Source organism: Aptenodytes patagonicus, chromosome Z, assembly GCF_965638725.1.
Source record: "Aptenodytes patagonicus chromosome Z, bAptPat1.pri.cur, whole genome shotgun sequence".
NCBI lineage: Eukaryota > Metazoa > Chordata > Aves > Sphenisciformes > Spheniscidae > Aptenodytes > Aptenodytes patagonicus.
In genome coordinates this window covers 56,965,001-56,991,160 of record NC_134982.1, presented here as the reverse complement: position 1 = coordinate 56,991,160, position 26,160 = coordinate 56,965,001, and the positions used below count along the sequence as shown (strand labels likewise).

General features: G+C 42.9%; 1 protein-coding gene across 9 annotated transcripts in view; it reads right to left on the bottom strand.

The window, feature by feature from the left end:
* The window catches only part of NRG1 (neuregulin 1), a 522,383-nt gene that overhangs the window by 126,863 nt on the left and 369,360 nt on the right, over positions 1-26,160 (bottom strand). For 5 of the 9 annotated variants that reach the window (XM_076361763.1, XM_076361764.1, XM_076361769.1 and 2 more), the window contains 3 exons: positions 20,973-21,097; positions 12,874-12,921; positions 9,909-9,959 (listed from right to left, as the gene is read on the bottom strand). In XM_076361763.1, coding sequence (XP_076217878.1) covers positions 9,909-9,959; positions 12,874-12,921; positions 20,973-21,097 — 224 coding nt within the window. Of the gene's footprint in view, positions 1-9,908; positions 9,960-12,873; positions 12,922-20,972; positions 21,098-21,274; positions 21,317-26,160 lie in introns of those variants that run through there. The other 4 variants (XM_076361766.1, XM_076361771.1, XM_076361772.1 and 1 more) reach the window with 3 other exon arrangements.

Below are 26,160 nucleotides of genomic sequence, written 5' to 3'. Positions count from 1 at the left end.
TCTGTGCTCCACAAGTACACCACTGTTGGGAAGGCTGGGGTGGGACAGGCAACCTGACCGCTCAGATGTGCCTACGCTGCTGAGTAGCAAAGGGGACGGATCATGCTCTCAGTCCAGGGACAACTGTCGTGGCTGGGCTACATCTACGTCACACACCGCTTCACCGTGGTTCTGCCCTTCCTTAAAAATAATTTACATGTGTGCTTTTTCCAGTTCCCAGTGTGTAAATTGTGGGAAGACTGTGTTGTAGCCCACCCAGGTGGTGCTTTTATGGCATGAATATGGCTTTATGATTAATTCCCTCTGGTATGGTATAAAGGAACCTGGGAGTGTTTGTGGGTGGCAATGTCTGTTGGGATGATGTGGGAGGACTGCTTAGAGTGAAGGGAGCCGAGCTGGTAGGGTGGAACCCATACTACCTCCTGGGAAAGGTGCACTTAATCCTTCATACTGTGCTTAGGTGTCTTGAAAAGCAGTAGTTGACATGAGCCAGAATGACACAAGAAAGCATGTTAATGATGAAGTGGGCAAAGACGGCTCTAGCACTCCAGCTCACTCCTCAGCCTCATTCCACTTAGCACCCTAGGTTTAGCCTTTATGATCATCCATCATAAATTAGAAATGCCCCATGCTATTTTAGCTTGCAACAGGATTTATGCAGTTTGGAAATCGGAGGGCTGTGAAAAGTTTCCTCCCTTGTAAAAAGCAGATCCCTGTAGAAGGGAAAATTTGGAATAATTTTGCCAAAAGATCTCAGACAGCTGGATACTGTGATTAATATAAACTACTAATAAGGCCTATGAGCTCTGTATATCCATAACAAAGTTGAAATGACTAGCATGAAGAGTGGGCAGTCAGGAGAAGAAAATCTTGTGAAGAAATGCAAGAGCCTTTATATACGTATATATTCACTGAAAGAAAATACCGACATTCATCAGACATGATTCATAAAGAACAATTGCTCCAGGGCATAGCTTTCTTTTAAAAAAACCAGAGACTAGGTGTTTTGTGATCCTTGCCATGCATTTCCATTCTACTGCAGATGCAACCCAAAATTACTGACTAACTGACTACTGCTAAGTATTTAGGAAGATGCACACCTAGAAGGAAGATCACACTGTAAAAGGCTGCTCTTTAACTGCTGCAGTGACTACAGTGATTCCTTCTCCTCTCTGTACAGGGGGAGAATGTCAAGAACAGCAGAAACCATTAGGAACCTGCGGGAACATTTTGGTAATGAAAGTCACAGGAGATACAACTTTCCACTTTGCATCCAATTAGCAGAGGTTACCAAAAGGCAATTTAGAAGAGATGTGGACATGAAGGATGGGATGGTAATTTCTTCCCAAGGGTTTAGCTTGGCTCCCACTGCACTGTTAGAATATTACTAGAATAGGAATGTGAAAGAAGAGTATTGCTTTTAATTTACCTGGTAGGAACTGCTATAGTCTAAATTGAGTCTCAGCCATAGCATGCCACTGTGTTTGTGGAGAAGCTAATGAGGGGACACAGTGATGGCTTTTCAAAGCCATGCATCTATGAAAATATCACATTTATGTATACAGTGCTCTGCCTATGGCTTTTGAAATATAACTTCTGTCATGCAATTTACATTTTTTAAGAAGTAAAAAGTAATTTATCAAGGGGTTATTCTTAAGCAAATGGAAACTTATTCAAAGCCATACACTTTACAAGTTATTCTGAAGATAACAGTGTACTTTTCTGTTCATCTTTTATCTATTGCTGTGTTATCCTCTGATCTCATCTTCTAGAAACAGATCCAATCGAATGCTGAGGCACTTCCAGTTATTAAAGTGGTAGGGACTCCCTGGATTCCTGCTCAGGAATCAAAAGAGCCTAGGAGCCCAGGCAGATAACTCAGAGGGGTATCTTCCCTTCCCCTATTGCTCTCTAAGAAATTTTGTTCCTTCTCCCTAGACAACAGCATCTGCCTTTTGTGATTGACTAGAACTGCCTGAATTGGAAGCTCAGCATGAAAACAAAGCGTTGGACCCAGTCTCTTGATGTCTTTGTATTTCATTCATTTTGTGTTTCTGCTTCGTCACAGACTTCCACTGCCAGACCATGAACTTGAAACAACCTTTCATGGATCAGGGCCCTGCTATGCCACAGAATGTCTCTGTTTACAGCCGATGCAGCCTAAGACCTCCCCTGGGAGAACATGGAATAGAAAACCCAGAAGACACCATCTAAGAAAGCCAGCTGTATGTGCCTCTCTGTCAAAGGGAGCCCAGCAAACCCCCAGGCTTGCTGGGGTAATTCAGATTTGGAAATTCAAATTCCCTTTGGGACTTCCCTCTTTGTTGGACCTTTCCCACTGAAGCTGAACAGAAACCCCGCCTCCAAAAACAAGAAAGTGTGCTGCAAACGTGTCTTTCTCAGGACAGAAGGGCTTCCCGAGGAGCACAAAGGACCTTGCATTGCTAGTCTCTCCCGGGGTTAACACAACAGGGTGTCTCAGGGCAAAGTCTCTTTGGGGGTAGGTAGGTATTGTTGGGACAATAGGTGGAAGATAAGGAGATAAGCAGAATTTCTGGGCTATAGGGGTAAGTTGGGAATTGCCTATTGTATTAAAATACAAATATTTTTCTGTACCCATGCACACATTCATAGTTTTTGTCTGTTGTGAGTATCCTTTTTTCACAGTCACTCTGAGCTCTTTGGCTCCTTTGTGCTTTCCTACAAAGCACTGACATTCTTGATTTCAGCATGGTTAATGACATATCTTGATTCGCCAGAGTGCCTGAAATAGATGCGTGCTTCTATCAAGGTCATGTATCCATGTTGTTCACAGATCTCTGCCCAGCTAGTATCACTGCCTGTCGTGTACCTTTATTCCTTGATGCCTCAAAAATGACATGGAAGAGGTAAGATTTTGAGAAGGCTGATCCAATACCACAAAGCACGTTCGTAATTGCTACCCAGAAAGGGTATAGTCAGCAGGGAAAAGGAGTCCCTGAGCACCTGTTTTTGTCACAGTGACAGCAACAGGGACTTCTTCCCATGGAAGACACAGCAACCAAAACACCAAGGTCAGACCACCAACACATCCCTGTGCTACAAGCTCATGTCCTCCAATACAGCATAGGCTATGCTGGCAAATCAGAAAGATGCTGGTTTTGGTCTCAGGTGGGCACATAGTACATGTCACTTCAACATAGTGAGGAGAAGAAGTCAGAAAGGCATAAACTAATGCTCTGTCAGGAAAGGTTTTGCCATGATTAGACCCTCTGGAAGACCCTCAAAGAAACCAGGCCTTACCAGCAGCCCCTTGAAGCCAAATTCCCATACAACCCACAAGGTCTCAGAAACAGAGGTCCTGACATACCCTGGGATCCTGAGGAAAGCTAGGGATGGAGCCCACAGTCTCCCATCTCTGAGACCCAGCTAAGGCAGCAATTAACAACATGGCTTTTGGCCAGCTACCCTGTTGTGAGAATGTCCCTGACTCCACCAGTGAGGACACATTCAGTTTTTAAAAAAATTTTACTACTATTCCCTTTTGCTGAATGATGGGAAGAGTTTCTGTTAGGACCTTGGAGAGAAGGAGATGATCCACAACATGTTAAAGGCAATGGTAGGTGGGCCTGTGAAATTCTTTCAGGAATATTACAAGCCACAGAAACATTTGAAGTAGCTTTTGTGACATGTATGCCAGCAGAGTAGACTGCCGCATATTTGGTAGTGCTTTTCATGGTGTAATCCATGACCTCAGGAAAGCACAGCCTGAAATAAACAGATCCAAACCATTGCCTTCACACTTACATGTATATACTTTATAAACATATATATGTATGTATATTTATACATAAAACACTATTGCCTTGTCATATACAAATGCTGAGGCAAGTGCTAGCCTTATAGATTTATTCTTACTTGCACAAATATACAGATAGCTAAAGTCAATGTCCCTTCCACTCTGGCAGCTGTATTTAAGCTATATAAACTGTTGCACTTATTCCTTTGTGACTGTTATGTCAGCTTCTTCCAATTTTAATACTGCTTATACCCATCATTGCCTTTTATGTCTCTGACCTCCTTGAAGGAAAAAAAAAAAAAACAAGAAACCCCAGCACAGGAGAGAATTGACTCTACACTAGTGGTGTTACCTCAGAAGTTTGACATGTACAAACTTCCCAGTGGAGCTGCCTAACCCAGCTCAGGCCCTCAGTGCCAACCCAAGCTCTCCTTCTGAGCAAGGCTGGGGGACCAAGAGCGCAACTACAGAAAACCCTGCCAGATTAAGTGGTTTGGAAGCAGACATTTAATGTCACACCAGCCTTAGACTGGGAATCACGCAAAAGGTTGAAAGCTGTGCCTCTGTGAAATGTTATCTATTCACATTAGTTTGCCCTATCTGTGAAATTTAAACACAGGAAACAGGATTTGTCACGCCAGATCAAATCATAAGGGTGATTTGATTACCACTGAGATTACCACTGCATTGCCCACTGTGATTAGTGTCCACTGTGGAGAAAGAAACTGGAAAATACTGCACACTGTTCTAGGTTTTAACAGGGGATTGACACATGTTTTCATCTCTGCTCTTTCAATAGGATTTCACTAACCAGGAGGCTTAAACTCATTTTACATTAAACAAGAACTAGTTATCTGACCCTGCCCTTTCTCACTCACTGTGTCCTTAGAACAAAGCAAAGTGTTTTCTCCAGATATGTTTATTCAGAAAAATAAACCCACTGAAATAATAAAGCAAAATGCATGAGGTGGTATAGTGTTTTCCTCCGACCCACTGTCCCACCAAGGCATCAGGTATATGGCTTTCCTGGAGAAGCAGCCTGTCAGTTCCATGGAACGGATGAGTTAAATGCTGACAGTTGAAGATGTCAGACTAACCTATTAGAAGAGCAGGAGTTGGGAGTCCTGCTGTGCTAGCGTAACTGCAACCTGAGTAATTGCCTTCATCATCTGAATTCCTTCAGCTTTCTCAATTGGTTACAGTATTCTCCTCTTCCCATCCTGCCCCAAGTGACTCTGCCCTGTTACTAGACTCTCCCAAAACAATTCTGCTCTTTCACCCAAAGATAGCCACATTTCAGAAGTCACTGAGCTGCTACCAGTGTATTTAGGTTTTATGACAAAACAGCAGAGACTTTTTGGGATGAAAGAAGATAAACACATGGTCAATGGTTAGGCAGTGTCCCCTGATTTTTTTCTGATCCTTACACTGTGCTGCAGCACTGTCCATCGTACTATCATCTTCTTTGTCTCTCAGTTGTAGAGGGAATATTAGAAATTAATATTATTAATAGAATAAAATGAAGCCAAACAATACAGAGTAAACTGAATTAATGCAGAAACTCCATATGGACTATATTCTGCTATACTGCAAGATATCTGGTCACCAAGTCACAATGTATCTTAAAAGAAGTACAATCCACACGGACCTCAGAGAGTAGGAAAGACCACAGAGTGGAATTTCACTCTTCATCTGCCTTTTCTTGATTCCACAAGTTTTGGCCACACATCAAAGACAAGCACAGTCCTGCAGGTACCCATGCATGAGTACTATTAAAAAAAGAAAATAAAGAAATCTAACCAAAACTCCAAACATCAGATAGCAGGATAACTTGAGTGGTCTAAGGACTTGTTACAAATCAAGATGACCCTTTAAACAATTGCTTGAAATAGCAACAAAATCAGAAGGTCTTTAGAGGTTTGGATAAGTATCCCAAAGGCAGAAGAAACAGCCACATAAAACCTATTATCATTGGGGGCCCAAGCTTTCTGTCTTCCAGAAGTGCTGATTCAGGTTTGTATGATTCTTAGACAAAATTCATGTTTTTTGAAAGTGGACTCCTGTCAGGTATTACATAAATAAATACAGGGGAGGAGGACTGGGTTCACTTTAGGAGATGAAGGAAAGCAGAAACTAGCAGAAACTTAACTTGCTTGTTAAATTTTAGGACACAGATGATTTACTGGCCAGGCTGCTTGCCTCATATATGCAAAAATGTTCCTGTTAAAAATACTCTATAAACCAATGACCCTAACACCATGTCATAGAAGGTTTTACTGCTCAGCATGGAACATTTTTATCAAAGCAGCTCAGTATTGTACTTAAGAAAATGTGACAGGCAAAAAGTCTTTGCAAGCCTCCTTTCTACATGCTGTATGTGCTCTCCATTTAATATGCAGGTTGGAATCTGTTATTGCACCATGAGAAGATGAAGTGTTAGGAAGGTGCCTTGCTGTGCCAGGCTTGGAGCTTGCAAGTTAATAATTACAGAGAGAAGAGATGAGCAGTCCAAACCGACACATTTCTTCTCCAACTAATCTTTCTTTTTTAAATTTCTGTGCAGGTTTTAGAGGCCAGCATGAAAGTCTGTGGGAAAATGAGATTAAAGTAATCTATGGAACAGATGACCAACACTGGGTCTTTCCCTCCAGCCAAAAGCTAAACAAACTTGCTCTGTACTTTTCTGAAAAAGAAGCCACAAGCAAGGTAGGATCAGCCTCCTACCTGCTCTTCACCCATACTCCTGCCTTCAGCCGGGCATCAGGTCAACCTGCTAGATGGTGGACAGGAGGATGCATGCTGCAGAGAATATGCTCCAAGCACATCCAATACCATGGTTGCTGGCTCACCATCTTGCACAAGCAGATTTGTGAATCTGCTTAGTTCAGTTACACTGAACTAAGAATCCCAGTGTAACACAATCAGGTCTGAAACATGCAGAGTACACAGTAGGCCCCGGCTGTTTGCTGGAGGAAGTGCCTCCACAGACATTTTAGGTAGCAGCCCTTAGTGGCCAGCATAAACAAAGGCATGAAGGTAATGTTGCAAGATGCAACTAAGCAAATGTTTCTGTCTGTGATGAAGAGTCTGAAATATGCCACCACAGCCTCTGGCTCTGCCCAAATTCTTCACTTCCTACTGCTACAAATGCTCAGCTTTTGATACAGTTTAGCACTCAGAGCGCGGGTTTCCAGACCGTTACTGTCCATAGAAACAGTAAGCTAAGGTGCCACATCACTGCTGGTCTGTACACCCATACTGTGCTGTAGATGGTTCCCATGCCAACAGGAGCTGTAGTCACTGTAAACAGCCTGTATCTCACCACTTCCCTTCTCCCCTCTTGCACAATACAAATCTTCCTGCAGAATACCTCCACAGGAGGCTGTGTGCAGTGCTGATGATTTTAACCTAGGAAACTTGATTGCTTTTGAATTTCTTTCCAGGTATGTTGTAACTTACAAACAAGAATGCAAGTTTTGGGACCACTTTTCTAAAGAAAAGGAAGACTGCCATATGCATGATATTTTTGCCTGTCAGGGTGAGAAGCCAAGATTCCTTTAACAAGTCCCAGAAGAGCAAAAAGACCCCCACATTTTCATTTTCTAGTCTTGAATACCTAGTTGGCTGAACCCATAAAACCAAGACACTAGGGTGAAGTCTCAGATTTACTTTTTCCACTGCAGCTCCTGAGCAGAAGAAAGTCACAGGGTCATAAGGCACTTGTTTCAGAGCACTGCAGTCCTGGAAACAAGGGGAGGAAAAATGTCTTCCATCCCCATATTGTTCTGATGTGCTTAAGAATGGCCTGTGCAGTCCTTGGTAGTAAGAGCACACAGGGTTCCAATTGCTGTTGGTTTGTTAATTTCATTCAGCAGGAAAAACCATATCACAGAGAGCTCCATCATCAAGGAAAATTAAAGTTGTAACTTAGGTTTCAATATTACACAGTACAAAATAAATATAAATGGAACAATCCTAGGGCTGGGGTGGAAGAGAAGGTGGGAAGCATTTCTACCTGCCAGGGGCATTGTGAGCAATCAGTGCCACAAAGTCTCACGCTATGAAACACGACACAAAAGCATGAATTTCTACCTCCTCCCTTGGATTACTGACCCCCCCCAACCCACTCACCAGCCCTTTATGTGAAACTGGGAATACATCACAGTCTTTCCCTTCTCCTTTACTTAAGAATGGAGGCCCACACTCTCAAAACGGGCTGGATTTTGAGGAGTGTAGGTACATGTGCACATAAAAGGGTAGAGGGACCTTCAGGTTTGGGATGTCTGTTGTAGAGTGCCTCACAGAGAAGGGATTTTTAAAAACTTTTAGCTCTCTGAGTATCTGTCTGTCACTGGAACTCCAAAAAAGCAAAGCATGACACATGTCTGTTCACTTGTGAAAGCCCTGGGGAGAGAGCCTACTGAATCACTCTGCTGTTCTCAGGTCTTTCCCAGAGTCTGGCCAACAGTGACAGTGCTGGCATGTTCTCTGAAACATCTGCTATTGTCTGAGAAGTGGAAGGAAACGGTTTATTTTATCTCCTGTAGCTGTTACAAGATTGACAGTGACAAGTGTAAAATGGACATGTCCCACTGAAATTCAGAAAAGAAAAGCCCTAAGCAACTTTAGAATAAGTACGTGGACTCAATTCCCCCATCGCTCTGTAGTGTGTGTAGACATTCACATCTGTTAGCAATAAACATTGGCTCCCTCCTGCTTTGTAGTACCTTTCCTACCCAGCATAGGCAGCAATATCCAATACTGCTCTCTCTTCTCTATTACTTATTTTAGTGACTTGAATAGTACTACTCCTGATTTACATTGATGCAACTGAGAACAGAACAGACAGAAATGACTGTTTTAAATTGCTCCAGGAATTATTCCTGCCTACCCTGCTGCTACGCATCAGAGGAAAAAGAAGGCCAAAAACATTAACTCTTCTCACCTTGCTGGCAGAAAGCTTTTCAGTCTTTTTAAATAAGCTATCAGATTTCTAGAATTCCTTCAACACACACTTAAAACACTAATCAGTCTAATAGCTGAGAAGAAAATCTACAAAAATAAATCTTTTGTATCTCATCTAAATTATGAAAAATGTTTAGAATACTGTGTCCAGACATCTGGCTTTGACCATTCCCCCTTATGCTGCAACAGTAACTATTAGATGTGAGTTAAAGGCATCTATGTATAGTTTGCTATAGAGCATACACCATATTTTAAAGCAACACTGGAACTATCAGGTTGGATTGGACCCCTGGTCTATCTCACCTGCCGTCCTGTTCCTGACAGCTGGCAATACTTACTCTTTAGAAGAAGGTCAATACCCTACATACCGCAACCCTGCTGACTTTGAATGTGTGAAGTGTCCTTCCAGATTGCTCAAAACCAGGCTGGGTAGACGGTGGATCTGGGTCTAGTAAAGAGCTGGAAAGCTCTACCTGGTGGTTCTCAAGGGTGAAAGTGCACAGGACTATGGCTGTAAAGCATGCTTCCTCACTGGTACCTCCACAGCTCCCAGTGTGCTCCTGAGATGAGCAGACAGACAACCTCTCTTCCCCAGGAAGGGGAACCATTTCTGGTTCTCTGTCCCAGTGGAGAGAAGACACAAAAAGATGTCCTCACCTTCCTCACCCTCTTCCAAAGGGCAGAGGGGCACAGGAGAAAGGACCTGAGGAGCTCTAACATGCACCAGCTGGCACAGGGATGAAGGGAAATGCACTGCAGCTGAGGATGGCTGGACCTGAGGATGTTCCAGCTACCCTAGGGCCAAGGGCTGTGGAGGCAGAGGCAGAGGAGACAGGGTTTGAAGCCATACATTGCCTGGGGAGGGGAGGGAAGGGAATTCCAGGTAGGAAACACTGGAGCAGTTTCCTCCTCCTTTGCCCTGCCCAAATGTGTGCTTTGACCTTCCTGAAGGAAGGTGTTTAACCCTCAATCCACAAAGCACATGGCTCTGAAAGTTATGATATATATAACAAATAACAACTGCATCTGTAGTGCAGGAATCCTACCCAGTCACTTCCGACCCCTTATTGTAGGTTTAGATAGAAGCACATTTTTTTCGGAGCTAGGGAGTGAGAAATGTACCCAGGGGTCTGGCCAGTGATAATTTAAACTTGTATATACTTACAAGAGGAAGTGTTTGTTCCTTCTGTTGAAGCTTGTATCCTAAGCATGGGTTCTGCAACACACAGAAGTAACAACAAAGTTGTAAGAATACAGCCACAGCTACATTGTTATACTGGAGCTTTCTTTTTTTTCTTTTTTTTTTTTTTTTTCCAGTAATCAGAAACCTGCCAAAGCAGAGAAAAAAATGAGATAGCTCAAGAAAGCAAAGAACTTCAAAGTCGGTACAGCATGTCCTAGGCACACTGTGAATAATCAATTACAGCAAAAATGCTCCATAATCCTGGGAGGGAAGGCCAGGAGAAAACTGGCAAAGAGAGAGCAAAGTTTTCAGCTGTTTGTGACAGCATCAGAGGAAAGTGGAAAGCAGTGGGTCTTGAAGCTCCACATGCTGACCTAGGAAACACTAGCTTCTTATCTTCTTCTCACATAACTCCAAATGGACAGTGAGGCCTCCAGGTCTATCACAACTATGGCTAAAGACCTCTGTGGCTTGAAAGAGAGCAGGGTCCATGAGTGCCACCACCCCTGCAGAGAGCTGTAGCTGGAAGGGAGAACAGGACACGTTCCAGACCAAAACGGGACATAGCACCAGCCCCAAAGTGGTTACAAAAAAAGGAAAAAGAAGCAGCATTCTCAAGATGGCAAATAGGACAGCTGAGGGAAATGGACCTCAACACAAATCACACAAAGGAAGCACTCAGAAAAGTTAATGGGAGAAGCAAGCTAGCCTGAAGCTAGGGCTGAACCTCCTGAGCTATAGGAACCCGAACCATGCAGCAAACCAGAGCCATGCAGTTGGGTGGCTGCATGGGCTTTCACTGTCTTAAAGCCCAGGAAAACATACGGTGTCATGCATAAATAAAGAATTCAAGAGTGTGCTTGAGGAGTACTATCAGCTGGAAGGAAGAGTTTGCAGAGAGAGCACTTCGCCTAAGGCGGCAATGTGACGTGCCACTGTGGAGTGGGATGAAGGAAGTCAGGGTGGCTAGCAACCAGCCTCTGCATCCTAGGGAGCAGGTCAGGCATACTGCATGCTCTGTAGTGAAATATTTAACAACATGTCATGTCAGGCAGACAAGATGAATCTGTCGCCTAATAGAGTCAGCTTTTAGGCAGAGTAAAACCACACTTAAAATCTAAGATCACTCTGTAAGTCCTCCTAGCACCAAAAAGTAACTGTAGCAATACTTCAAAAGACCTAGCTCCTGGTGATTTAAACACCAGCATCTCATAACAGCCAATCTCCAATTAAAGAAGCAACACACTAATAACTTATTTGCACTTGCAATGCCTGGAAAAAAGGAGCAGTGCCCAAAACCCCAGACTCTATTGGTCAGCAGGAGACTCCTGTAGCGGTAGAGAAAGCTGATGTGGTCTGGACCCAGGGCTGGGTGAGAACAGTGGGAAAAATGGCACCTGGCTGGGTTTGGGACTGAGCAGGTCTCTGCTCCAGCCACATAGCAAAGACCTACTCAGAGCTCCATGAGAAGACCTCAACAAGCAGCCACTGAATGTATTGCTTTCTGCTCTCCTTCAGGACAACAGCATGATGTGCCACTTGGCATGAAATCTGCCAGTGCAGCGATTCATCAGGAATGCAGCCAGCCTTCTGAACATCCCAGCCTCCTCCTCTCCAGTGCCACAATAGCAGTAAAAAGAAGAACTGTACTGTAACAGCAGGCACTGGAAGGGACGTAAATGGGGAAAGAGACCACTCAAGAACAAGAAATTTAGTTCATGGGAAAGAAGGGAGCGAAGTGCAGGGACTGTATTCTTGCTGCACGAGGGAGAAGGCAAGGCGAGCCCAGTGGAGTCGGTGACCAGCGTGTCAGCTCCTTTGAACAAAAATGGTTCCAATGGTTACAGGACACTTGCTATTAGCTATGTGGTCTCATACATATCCAGTGAAGCACCAGTGACAGGCCCCACTGAGAACATGAAAGAATACGGGCACATCCAATGGCTCTTCTGTCAGGCAGCAGTGCCAAGATTTCAGAAGTAGGTCGCCACACACGCAGATGCATCAAAGGAAAGGCTGCAGGCATGCTAAATGCAAAATCTGGCAATCACACTGTTTTTCTTGATCTAGCCTACAAACACTGTCATCTCACACTAAAACCTGTCTCTGCCAGACATAGCTTTCTCAAAAAAGCTAGCAGGACCCCAGCCTCTTTGCCAAGCAGGATATGTGCATCTTGTAAATCCTTGGGATGCTCGGCTTACACACGCCTATCCACAGCTCCCTCAGCCAAACTCAGCGGTAGAGACAACTGCTTGTATTGTGGCCATATATAAAGTAGCTCTAATAGTTAAAATAATGAAAGTGACTTCTCACTGGGGTCAGTTCCAAGAGTAACTCTGGAGGCGTGCAATCCATAACTGCAGGCGGGATGCTGAAAGCAAAATTCCACCAGCCTGAAAGGAAACCATCTGGAGAAGGCTCCTACGATGCCAAGGCAGCTTCAAAAGTGGTTAAACTACTGACAGTGAGTTACCTGTCTACATTCACAGACCCTGCAGAGCTGTCAGGAATTGTATGTAGAGCCCTAAGGAACAGAGCAGTCTAGGCAACAGACTTTCTGGAGGAAACATCAATGTGTCTATACACTCTGCAAATTCATATGCAGCTGCTAGGATTTACAGGAACAGGAGCAACAAGTGCTTTTTCGAAACACAGTTCCTAACAACTCAAATACTTTTTCACTTGGGCTGCTGCAGGCTAACAACTGCAGGCCAAGTTAGCATCCTCAATATGGCTCCAGGGTATTAAAAAGTACGCTTAACCCTTCTTGATTCATTTCTCAGTCCCTGAAGTAGCTCCAGTATTCAAGGTGATATGCAAGTACTGAGGTGGTGGATGCAGGCGAATTGTTCTCTGCTAAGAGGGAGCAGTTTCAGAGCTGCAGAAGCAGTTTCAAGAAGAAATAAAGAGAAAGAGATAGAAAGACTCTGTTAATTCAACTTACGTGAAGTTTTTGTCCCTTCTGTTGATACTGGTATCTTGCTGGTGCTCTCTGGAAAACATAAGAGGCAACAAGAAGTTACAATGTGGAGTCAGACGATCCTCTAACAGCATTCAACTCCAAGAATGGACAAGGTAAAGGGGAAAGAGGTGCAAGCTTAAATTCTGCTTCAGTGGGCAGAGGCTGCAATCAGACACCAACTTGCAAAAGTTTCCTTTTGAGAGAAAATGAAAAATGATGGTGTCTACTAGTAGGACTGAAGAAAAAAGCCTGTTTCTTCTGAAAGAAGCCAGTTGTTCAATCTCTCATTCTCCTCTGGGAATAACTGATCAGTGGCAACAGGAGAAATCATGCAGATGGCTCTGCTTCTGGAAGGCATCAGTGTGAGTATTCACTCCTTATGCTTCTAGGCAGTTAAATTTTGCAAAGACGTGTTCCTGTTCATACCACTTAAATTTCTGGTAAGTACATCCAATAACGTCACTTTCCACTTCAGGGAAATCTTCTAAGTCGCACATGCAAACCCAGTCCCCCATGGGATGACTGCTGAGGACTCTGTGATGGAAATCAAACAGTTGCTTTGCTGAAGAGATGAGAAAAGTTGTTCTTCCATACCGGTGCTACAGAGATACACTATTGCTAGTGACATCTGCCATGGACTTCTTGCACCCGCTTGTTGAACTGCTGATGGCTATGGGGGATGATGCTGCCGTGCTTAGATCCCTGCTAATGCCTTGCAGAATGCAGACAGGAGAAAGCAGAAAGTAGAAAGCCATCGTTTAGGCTTCACAGACTTGTTCAAAGACCTCGTTCCAATGACACCATCCGTCTGTGCGCTGCTGACCCCACAAGCCACAACTGTGTGCAATTTCCTAGGTGTGAACAAATCGCCCTTCAGTTACATGCATCAACAATTTTGGCCTTCTCCAAGTTCTCAAAACGCTTTTCAGCCTCATAGTGGTGCAGTTCAATACAGCTGCACAAGCTTCAACTCCACAGCTGGAGAAGGGCCACAAATGCCAGGGAGAAAGTCTTGCTTTGAATCCTCAAGGCACACCAAGAATCGTCTGGTAGTCCGAACGAAAAGAATTTAGAAAAAGCTTCATAAGAGATTTAGGAAAAGGCAACTTAGGAATGTTTTTACTCTGTTCTGTGATTCTAGATCAGGTGGCCCTCTGCTCAGTGTCTTCAGAGTCCACAGAAACTTGACCAGAGACAAAACTCAGTCCAACTGTCTTCCCTTCAACATGCCTCTCATTAAACCTCAATGTTGAGCCTGTATTTTAATTTCTTACTTGCTACCTCTTCTTTTGTATTTTTTTCCATTTTGGTCCAGTTTTCTTTGGCAAATATCTTGTTTGCCTGGGCAATATGTCCCAGTTTCATCTTACTAATGTGAGAGGACATGTTATGCAGCATTTCACTGATAGCCAGTGATGTGTGGCATGGAAACGAGTATCATAAGTAAGATTTTTAAGCTCAAAACCTTTGTGCTAGGTCTTGGAACACAGTGGCCTGTAGCCAGGCAGCTTTCAGGACCATTTTTTGGGTATGGAGGCAGTTTGCTGTGGTGCAGCTGGATTGTCTGAGCAATTAACCTTTCTTAGTCACAACATGAGACAGAACAGGTCTGACAGCTGTGTAGCTCAGCATCTAGCACAACTGGAGCAAATTTTTCTTTCACCATTAAAGAAACCATGTTCCATTTAGTGCCTGTGCTGAGCGTGATGGAGCATTTCTTACTGTCACCTCCCCAGCCCAGCTGTGTCAGTACAAATGCTGGCAGGAAGCTCCCCTGCCAGTGGAAAATACAGCCAGAGCCTCCCACACCTGAAAGATGCCAAGAAACATGTTTGGAAAACATGTGGCAGTCACACATTACCAAGACCTGCTAACATTTGTGTTAGCAACATTAACAGTGGATGCTAACATTTGGAAGACGCAAAATTTGTGTGTATCGCTTCCTGAGGAGAGTACAGCACAATGGTAAGAGAGGCATTTTACTCCACCTGAGAAGGCCAGCACGGGTGCACACGACAAGCCACCTGAACACAAGAAGCAGAGAGAAAAGAGGCTGCTTGTAGGAGGCCATCAATACTTGCCCGAGGTGGAAGAGCTGGAAGCATTTTTCAGTCATGATACTTGCAGTTGCCGCTGCAGTCTGCTACAGTATGGAGATGGCAGCCCACAGCCCTGTCTTCATCGTCATGTTTAAGTCCCCACAAGGAGCAGCTACCTCAGATGCTCCATCCACTTCTGTTCCCTGGCACTTCTAGGAGCACTTAGTTTTGAAGTGCTGTTTCCTGAAACTGGGTACGTTTGTGCTGGGGCTTTCTTATGTAAAAATATTGAAGGATGGACAAGAGATCCTTGTTTGGGGATGCTTTAAGGGACAGGTCCCTGCAGCCTCTCATTCTCATTTCCTTAATACTCTGGCCAGCACCATCTCCTGCTGTCTCCTCTGGCAAGACAGAGAAGAGGCCCCTCAACCCTCTCAGGACTCTCAGCAACCCACCACCTTGTGGGCTTGGTATCTTGATCCATCCTTCCAGGTAGGGAGCTTTATTTGGGCTGCTGAGAGGAGACAACTCAGTCCCTGGGCAGCAAGCTCTGCTGTAATGCCTCTGAGGGAGGCAGGAGGTCCTCCTCCTCTGGAGAGACCTTTTCTCCAGGGACAACCAAACATTTAACAGCCCTACAGATGCTGTTGTGAAGAGCCCTCTGCATGCCCTCACAGCCCTTTTTTCCCCCCAGTTAGTTTGCCAAAGGCCTAATGCAAAAAGCCTACTTGAGCAAACTGAAGGGATTTGGTTGACCACATGGATTTTGGTTCAGGCCTTGAAGGTGGCTCTGAGGACCCCAGACAGGGACAAAAACCTGGGCTCTGAGGAGGATTCAACCACCACATACATCACAGGTAGTTAGAGCTGCAAACAAGCTTTCTGTCATCCTGAGGTTTACTTTCTGGCAGCGATACAAGACTTAAGCCTTTTGCATTGATTATGCCATTCAGATGACACATTCTGAATTACACGAAGAATGACACAAGCTAGCACACACCTTGAGAAAAGGGAAGTATCTGAGACCTCTGTTACTTGGTCTACAGATGGCAGAGTAGGGAGTAGGTGTGTAGAAGGTGAGTAAGGCCATTGTCTGAGACCTCAGAGGCATGCAGGCACATGTGGTCAAGGACACAGGGAGATCCAATGGATAAACTGGCTTTTTGTTTCTTAAAACTACTGTGCTTTTTACCTTTTTCCTCATCCTCCAAGAAACTACCACCCTGAATCGGATTAAAAGAGCACCACCCTCAATTCAAATATGTCCAATTTCAAGGAAAGGTTCAAAGCTACTCTTAGGGGAACTGCAATGCCAGACTGAGTGATGACCACATTTCCTTCTATGTGGAGGCCGAAATCAGTGATGTGGGTCTAGGCACGCTGATTTGCACCATTTGAGAATCTGACCCATTACACTAGCCAGTTAAAAACAAACTATGGCCCAGGTCACCTGTAACTATGCTAGAAAGAGAAGAGATACACTGATCTCTTGCTTTACTCAAGTCTCAGACAGATTAATGTACGAGTAGAAGGGAATTTTCTTGCATTTGAAGTATTTCATAGTTGGCCACATACTCTATGGGTACTAGATGCAAGATGTTGTTTTTATCTACTTATTTCTCTGCCATCTTCTTGAAGATAAGCTACCAGCTACCTTCAGAAGAGGAACAGCAAACTAAAGTTTAATGAATGATGAATATCAGATTCTTACTGACTACTGTACACCTCGGAGCCATTAGTACCACTGCAAGTCCTATGGATGCAAAACCAGAAGCTTGCATGGGCCACTGACTGTGTAGCTAATGAATTTACCAAGTCTTACCTCTGCCTACAGTTAAGTTACATGAACAGATCACCTGAACGCTTCTTGTTCCCTTCAGTTCAGGCAAAGTTGTCCCAGCCATCCCTACTGATGACTCAAACTCCATCAACTCACTTTGCGCAGACATGCAGGATGAGTGCTCACACAATACCCTGCACATAACTCAGCAGTTATCCAGCACCGTAGACTGCTAACTTCTGAAATATCTCTGCAGGAATCTACCCTTTTGCACCCTGAGTCATGCTGGGCACAGCAAACATCCTTAGAGAGGCAAAAGATTTAGGTCAACAGGTTTTAATGGAAAAGAGTGACACCACATTCAGCTGGAGCTGTGGTGTGCTCAACACTTTAGAAAACAAGGTCACTTACCTAGTTGTCTAAATAAGGGGTTTTGCGAGCAAGTTTCCAAATTGAAATTGAAAGCTTTGGCTGTGGTATGAAGTATTCTCTCAGCGTTTTTTATTAAGCATAGTAAGGTCTTATGTTCATGAGAAAGTTCATGAAAAAATTCACTGCAATAATTTTGCCTGGCTAAAGTGACAAATTAGGATGCAAAAAAGCAGTTACTATTGCATTAGCAAACATGTGCACTATTTATACAACTCCAGGAGAACTTCATGCATCTATTCTGACCTCGATTACAATCTTTCTTAGAGGAACATGCATGAATAGGAATGAATGAAAATAAGGCGGCAGCTCATATCCTGTGGGCAAGTTATACTCATTATAAATTTAAAAGAGAACAGCATAGCTCCCACTGTTTGCTATTAAGACTGGTAAAAAATAGTGTTTGTCTACATATTTTTGTATTTGTTGCATTTTTAATCCACACGTATGGCTCTATAGACAAGGCTTTATGTTTCTTTCAGTAAAAATGAGAAAATTTAAAAGTCTATGTAGGTTAACACAGTTTGGGGTGGGGTGTGTTTATGTGTAGTAAATACTTGCACTAGAGCAAATTTGGCAGTTTTAAGTAACAGCAATGTTAATAATAACAGTAACAGCAACAAGGACAGGAGTTACTATTGCATTGACTATTACTGTTTAAGACAGAAAATTTTACCATTTCTGGGAATGTGATCAGGGAACAATAAAGCTCTTTGCTCATTGCAAACAATAAAGAAATTTTTACAATTGTTTTATTGAGAAATACTCATTTTTCTATGCTTTGGAGCAGGGAATTGAAATTAGCAATTTTCAGACATGTGACCTTATTGGTAAAGGTGTTACCAATTTCTTGGGGAAGAACCCCAACACATTTGCCTTGTTCTTCATGTGTTTTTTCCTAATGTCCATTGCTAGTTGATGTTAGAGACAAGGCATCATGCTAGATAGACCTTTGGTCTGGCCCTAGAGTTCTCTTTTGTGGCATACACCAGCAAAGAAAATTTCAACTAAAATAGTTAAAGTTTGACAAAATTCTAGGGAATTAAAACCAAGATTTTTATACTGAAAAGCACTAATCTTTTAGTGGAAAGAAAAATAACCCCATGCCCAGAAATGCCATCACCTTACCTACCCTCGGTCTTAAAGCACCCAGCATAAAGGGAAAGGAGGATCTCGTTTGCAGACAGCAGGACACACATAACAAACATGATCAGGTGAGGTCATTAAATTAAAGTTCATAATTAAAGTTATGGTTCACATAGCAGAGCAGGTCAGTATGACCACAAGAAAGTCAGGCCCTCTGATGCATCTTTCTTTACCCCACTGTCACCCTATCCGCTGGAGGTGGAAAGAAGCAACTTCTCTGCCTACCCTGAGAGGTTCAGCCCTCTCAGATGTCTACACACTAGTTTTCTACAGGGGCTCCTGGGCTGCACTGGACCCCAAGGTCTTCCCCAAAAGCCTATTGGCAGAAAATAACAAATAAGAGCTAAATATGCTGCTTCTTTTTTTAAAAAAAAACCCTCTCTCTTTCTTATGAATAGTGCAGGACCACACAGATATATAGGACCTGAGTAATGACTGCCCTTCAGGGCTCATTACCGAGTTTGGATCCCAAATCTGTCATTAAGCTAGCAAGGGGAAGAGGTCAGGGAATGCGGGGGAAGGAGGGGTGAGGAGGTCACCGGCGCAGGGGGTCTGTCCCTGTTTGCAAAGCAGATGTTGCCCTCTGAGGCCTTAGGGATCCATTGCTCTTAAGTCACCAGATGTTGCCCATGCTATTCCTCAAATCCAGGTGGAAAATTCCATCATTAGGAGGAAAATTAGGAACAATTTTACTGGTAATTTATAAGCAACAATAAGCAGAGGGGGCTCAGATGTATGTGTGGCAACCAAATATGCATGATTGATTTATTCATCCAATGAATGCTGCCATGCCTGATTCTAGATTATCAAATATCACTGAGATGTTCCAGTTCAGATATCACTGAGTTTCCAGTTCAGATCTTTACAGACAGGAGCCAGCTGCCAGGTTTAGATTGGATCCAAGTTTGCTCGCATTCAAGGGAGTTTGCATGCATGCTGTGTTTTAAACAACAGTTTAAACAACTGTTTCACAATAAGACTAGAGAGATTCTAACATATCAGTTATAAATGTACATAACAGGGCTTGCCTGCAAACGTTTTAATTCAAAACCAAGCTCCCATCTCCCTGCAGCAGGAGTGTTTTGCTGTCATTCAGCACAGCCCAAAGGAAGTTGAAAAATCCATGTCATGAAGCATAGGAATGCTTCCCACATGCACTCCCCAGCCATGTCACCATTCCTTGTCTGAGAAAGTAATAGAGGATGCCCAGGCATTTTTTTGCGTTCATCTGTATCATTGCCCAGGCACAGTGCCTACAGCTGAGTTTTGGAAACTCCAGTATCTTGGAAACGGTATAGGAGCTTTCCATGTAAGCAGCTAATGAGCAACCAAAATTTGTATTCATGGAAACCAAGAGCATTTACAAAGCTACACAGAAACACCTACCCGTTTTTCCTCCTAGTAACATTCTGGTAAATAACATTTGATCTTTTATATCAGTCTCCTGACATCTGATTGTGATTATAATACCATACAGCTAGTATGAAATCTTAGCACTTGAGATTCTTTAGTTGATGAAATAGAATAGCAAATACACAAAGTGAACACAGTCGAGCAATTGCTGTGTGACCACAAAACAGCAGATAGCCAAAGACAAATCCCACTGGCAAAGGTTTACATTTGTTTTTCTATTTATTTAAATGCCTATCTCCTGTTTCAGAGCACAGTGTGGAACAGAAAAGCATCCCTGCTAAATTCCCATTGCAACAACATTTTTAAACCCGTCTCAGATACGCACAGAACTTCTGCTTTGTTTGCTAATGAGGACATGTTCCTTTGATACTTCACAACTGGCTGGACACTGGAGTTTGAATTATCGGAGCTGAATTAGTCAATGTCACACTTAAACAAGATTTCAGCTGAACTGCAGCCTCCAATGCACTCGCAAGGAGAAACAGTACTGCTAAAACATTTGTGTACAATTGAAACACCCACGAAATTCCGTTAGAAGCAATTCGAACTTCCTGTAAATGAAATTGAAAGAAACCCTGCAAAAACAGCAGTCTATAATAATCTTAAATCATTTGGGTAAGTCTGAATGCTATCTGCCTCATAAGAAGCTCTGCTCCTCAAGAAACAAGTTTAAATCACAGTACCTGAATTACATTCATGCCTTTGAATAATATGCCTTCAAATACATTCATGCCCTTGTCTTTATTATTTTAGAAATTAAAAGAAAAACCTATCAACTTCTGTGAAAGTAAAAATGGTGACAATCAGAGCCATATAAGCATTACTTAAAGACAAAGAGAGGAGTGCTGGTTTAGAAGTTCAGACTAGGACATGTTTTAGGTTAAATGAAAGCTTCCCCACAGGCCTATAGTGCCTCCGCTACTCATGTGTACTATGGGAATTAGAATAATATTCCCTTCCCCTTCATCTTTTCCTTATCTTGACTATTTAGACTGTGTCTTAGACTTCGTGTTGGAAAGTGTCTCATAGAAAATGCTGACCTCTCCTGAGATCCATAGGCATCCCATTTGTCTGGGTAAGGAAAACCGAACATCTCAACTACATAGCAGACAAGTCAGGCCTGATTAATTTTCTTAGCACACCTAATAGATTTCAGTGTTTCCATTCCACTTCACTTGCAAAGCTTTCCCCTCGTCCAAACCCTTTTGTCCTGGTGGCAGCTTTAATACATGGTCTTTCTGAATGTGACAGTAAAATAAAGAGCCAAGCCTTACCATTGGTGTCCGTGATGATAACACTGGCTTTAGTACTGTCGTTCCCTAATTTGCTGCTCACTCTGCATACATATTCCCCAGCGTCGGCCAACGTGGCTCTATAAATGTGAAGCTCAGAGTATTTCCTGTGAAATCAGAAAAAACATGTAAACGTCCTGTACTGGAGTAACAGTCACTGCATCAACTATTGTACTTTTGTTTTTCCTCTCAACAAAGAGTCTTATCTTCCATTCTTACTGACAGATTAACACTATTCAGGTTTGAAAGAAGGGAGGAGAATTAAAAAAAAAAATCTCTCTTACAGGCTGTTGGAAAACAGGCATATTAATGAACTCAAACGAAGATACTTGTTTATGCTTTTCTGCTTGAGAGAAGTCTTTATTCTTAAAGGAAATCTGAAAAACAACCTTCCTCTCTCAGCTGAATTGTTGGCTGTCCAGATGCCACTGAGATGGGTGTAATATTAAAATAGATTACCCTTTCCTACAGGTTCATATTGCCAGTAGCAGAGTTCTGGGTAAGTACTGTAGTTTCCAACATCTGACTAAATAATCATGAGATTAGGACACACCACTCTCTTTAACAACCTCTGAAACCCCAATAGTAAATCATTCTCCAGTGCTAACAAAAAATTATGGGCAGGAGCACAATTTGCATGAAGCTACATTTTGTTCCTGGCTCAGAGACGTAATTTAATCAGTCTCCAAGGTTTTAAGATTAGATTTTAAAATGCAGAACTCCTGCCTACCCATTAATTTGGTAGGAACATGTTCTGGTGTCATTCAAAGGGTCCCCAACTCATGTGATGGCAATAATCCCATTACACAGGCTGCAGAGAATGACTAGCTTGGGGAAAATACACACATTATTGCTGTTCCTAGTTTCTGCTTAAAAGAAGTACTTTGGGGAAGTTTTTGCCTGTAGCAAAGCCTGCTCATTTATCTACAGAATAGTCACTTAGTAGAGTGCATGAGCACTGGCTTCCCTAAGTTGGCCTACCCCAACATGAAGGACTGATCTCCAGGAGGCAGGGGTTCTTCTCTCTAAAAGCTCATAGTCACCAGCATGTCTAGCGATGAGTGCTGAGCTAAGCAAAGTTTGGGGAGTTGCTTTGCTTCAGCACAGCCATGCCTTCTAACTCTCCATGCAGAAATCACAACTGGTTACCCCTTCTGGGAACCATTGAGTAGGGCTGGGTTCAGACCAGAAACAAGACTATCATAACAGGGGGGCTTCTGGAGCAACCAAAATGTTCAATGCCACTTTCCAACGCATCCCTGTGAGCCATTCCTCCCTTCAGCACACTAAACTACCCCATCTGCTATCAAACAGCTGCTTATTGGTAGCTCAGCCTTCCCTGCCTCTACGCGAAGGTCCTACTGCTGAGCAGTCAGCACTGTGGCCCTCATGGGATGAGAGCAGTGTGCTAGGTGGACCCCGCCACTGGTAGAAACCCACATTACAAGAGTTTCCCCTCATGTCATGAAAGAGGGCTGCTTTCTTGAGGCCACTGGGCTTGCAAGAAGGAGGAGCAGCCAAGCTCGGATTAGCAATTTGCTCAGGTTTGCTCAAATGGTAAACAACTGAATAGCTGACTATTAGGGCTCCCTTCTCAGGCAATGTTAGGAGCCCAGTTCCCAATGCGGAATTAATTAACTGGGCTGTATTTCAGATGGCATACAAGAACGGACTCTAGCTGGTGGCAACCATGAATATATATATGAGAAAAATGTGGCTGAGACACTGACAGAAGTGTCCAGAAGGTGAAAGCTACTGTCTCTTTGGGTGGGAATTTTGCACCTAACAGCTGTACTTATACCACAGTAAAAATGGCCTGCTCTTTAATCTTCCTGCCAGCCATCTACACACCTGCCTTTGCAACAGCCTGTTGAGGGCCTGTCCAGCAACATCTGGCAGTAGCCTACACCACCTAACAGCTTGCGTGGACATATGATATTTCCTATATCCCACAGGCTATCTTTCAGCCATGCTTGCAGACATTCATCTAGATGGACAGAGGCTGTTTCAAAAGGCAATGTAAAGAGGCTCAGTTTTTTGAGGAACTCACTTTAACTCAATGATAAACAAGAAGCACAGCTGCAGCTATATCACTTTTGTTTGGGTACCCACTGTATGTCTGCTGCAGTCTCTTTTCCTCTCCCTATGATATTAAGTAATATTGATGCAAACCACCTCTGTGGCACTCTTGGCTTTTAGAAGAAGAAATTCTTCGCCCTGCACATTTATTTTTATTCTCTTTGTTTTACATGATACCTACAGGAAAAGGTGAGGAATTGTGTCTCCCTTTTATGATTTTAAGTTTATATTAAAATAGGTGAAGCAACCATATTTCTTACAAATCTACTTCTAACAAGCCACATTTACTCTTGTTTTTAGAAAAACTCTGTAAGGAGTTTTCTCTCTGAGAGCAGGAGAAATAATATGAATATTTATAGCCTTAAGAATATTATCGAGACATATCAGGACAGAATTCAAAACAGTCAGAGCAGAAGGTGACTCATTAATAGCTGTAAATGAAGCAGCTCCCTAGCAATACAGTACTCCAACAGTACTCACTTAAAGCCCCTGATAGAGATTTTGTGTTCAAATGCTTGTCCTTTTCTCAATCTATACCATGCTACACCAAAAACTGCCTCTCCCTATAAGATTTGCTTCTGCTATATCTTTAGCTCATCACCACTATGACACTGCTGAGCTTGTATTCATACATGAAAGGGAAAGAATTACATCCGCAGAATGCAGTCCCAGCCCATCTTATCTGACTGCTTGAATTCATTTTGCTTCCAGCCTCCATCTGTCATCCAGAATTGCCTGTCTGCAGGCAAATATCCAGGCTAAGCTTGGATGAATCCCAAGGTACAGGGCACTTGCACACAAAGTTTTCTCATACACTATTGCATCCAAAGCCATCAGCTAGGTGAAGTGGCAAAACACCTTCCCTCTACCCAAAAACCCCAACCCCGATAAAGGAGTCTCTCTTCATTACATGAAGAGAGTCTGACTCTGTACAGCACACTACCCCAAACAAAAATGTGCAGGCTTCACCTGGGTTTGAAACCAGAGGCGGAAAATGAAATGTTACCAGTACAAGTGGACAGGCATGGGAAAGTTAGCCAGCAGGTGAAAAGCCCTTGTCTGGTGCCTGATTTTTTTCTGTATCTCCATTGACACAAAGGAATAGCTTAGAACTTGGACACACAAATCAATCAATCGTGGCATCATGAATCATCAGCAATCATAAGAGCAGCAGAAACTCACTGACTGCATGCTCTTACTCCATGACAAATTTGAGGTAAAAAGTGAGTGCTTTAAATGCCTTTCATTAAAATTTAAACTCATACAGTTTCTCTTGACTTTCCAGTGTAAAGAGAAGGGGCACCGTCATTTAGTGTGATTCGCCTGCTGTACTGTCATGTCATTGCATGTCGGCGCTCTGCGCCCTCTGAATCAACCACCCTGATATCATCCTAGCGAGCTTAGAGGAGTGATCCCACAAGTTCATTTTACATGCAAGGCAGTCTTCAGAAGGCTAAGCTTTGAGGAAGCCTGCATTGCCACAGAGTCTTCTAAACTCTTAAAAAACTAGGAAAACACAGTCAGCATCTGCCCCACTTCTGCAAATCCTTTGGACCAGTAGTGTTCACACTGGTCAAACGCACCCCATAAACACCAAGCTGCAGTATTATCTTTTCCATGCCTACTCCAGGTGCCAAGCTAAGGTCTTCATTTTCAATTTCTGAGCTAGACACTTCATCATTCTGCCAGATATTTTTGCAATTTATTAAAAAACCTAAAGCTAAATAGCCAGAATTCAGAAACATTTATTTTTCTCCGAACAACGAACAGGTTTTATTCTACCATCACACACTGAGAAAGGTGATTTCCTGCAAAATACAACATTACCAAAAGTCACTTCTAGCCATTGGGCACTACTTACAAACTTTGTGAGGTTTTTATAAATATGTAGAAATTGTTAGTCTCAAGTGTTCGGATTGAAGGGGTCAATAAGACTGTGGTACCCTGCATGCTAATGGTTCTTCAGAAACATAGTCTACTTTTTATGTAGCCATTTGACCTTTAAAACAGACATTAATCCCAGACAGCTCAACAACTACTCTAGCCTTCCTAGTTGATGTTTCCCACACTTGGTAATAGTAAAAAATTCACACTAAAATGCTTGTTGTAACTATATGGCAGCATACGAACATGACAAACATTTATCAATGTGCTGTCATGAAAAAACCACAGAAAATAAGTGGGAAAAAACTCCTTGATCAATGATATTCCTTTTATTTGCAATGGGATCTTTTTAATGTGGCTTTGTTTACTGTAATATGCATGTCTTTTTATGCATTCATTTGTACTGCATTTTTCCCCATTTTCCTTTAGCTTTAGAACACGTGCCTGTCCCACATTTTATCAAAATAAAATCTACCTCCTCTTAAGCTGTTCACATCTACTCAGTCCTGGAAGCACACATAAACGGCAAAAGAAGAAATGGGAAAGCACTGATGTGTCCCCAAACTAAAATCTCAAAGTAGAAAGGAACAGAAAATACTTCAGATGTCAGCAGACATCCCTTGTCTTTCCACTTTTTATACTCTACATCTAGTGGCTTTCACATCTCTAACTGGAAGGGCTTCTCTGTTTCACATTGACATTTCTGTTTTAAAACAGAAAATAGAAGAGAGAAATTCCAATGATGAGTGATACCCTCGTGGCTGGGGTAGCACACAGAACTGTGAAATCCAGGTCAAAGCCTGCACTCTCCCCACTTACAGTAGGGTAATAAGACCTCAGATTTCCATTTTCCAGAAAAAGGCCCAATTTTCATTTTTTTCATTATGTATCTTTTGGGGAATTTTAAATATGTTTTGGCACATCAACCTGAAAAATAGTCTCACATGTTCCACATGCATGCTCTAATCAATAGCTATTAGCTAGTTTCCCTTCTGCCAGCTCGTCAAAGTTTTGTGGGGGGAAAAAAAAAAGAAAGAAGGGAGCTGGCAGAAGGTAGTTACTGATTCAATGCTCAACTGAGAAAGCCCAGCCCCAGAAGGTGAAATCCTGGCTCCAGTGAGTTTGGTCAGCCAGCATCAGCCAAAACGTAAGAGAAAATACTGCTTGCCCCGCACAGGCAGCACTGTGTTGCTGGGTAAGCTGAGGG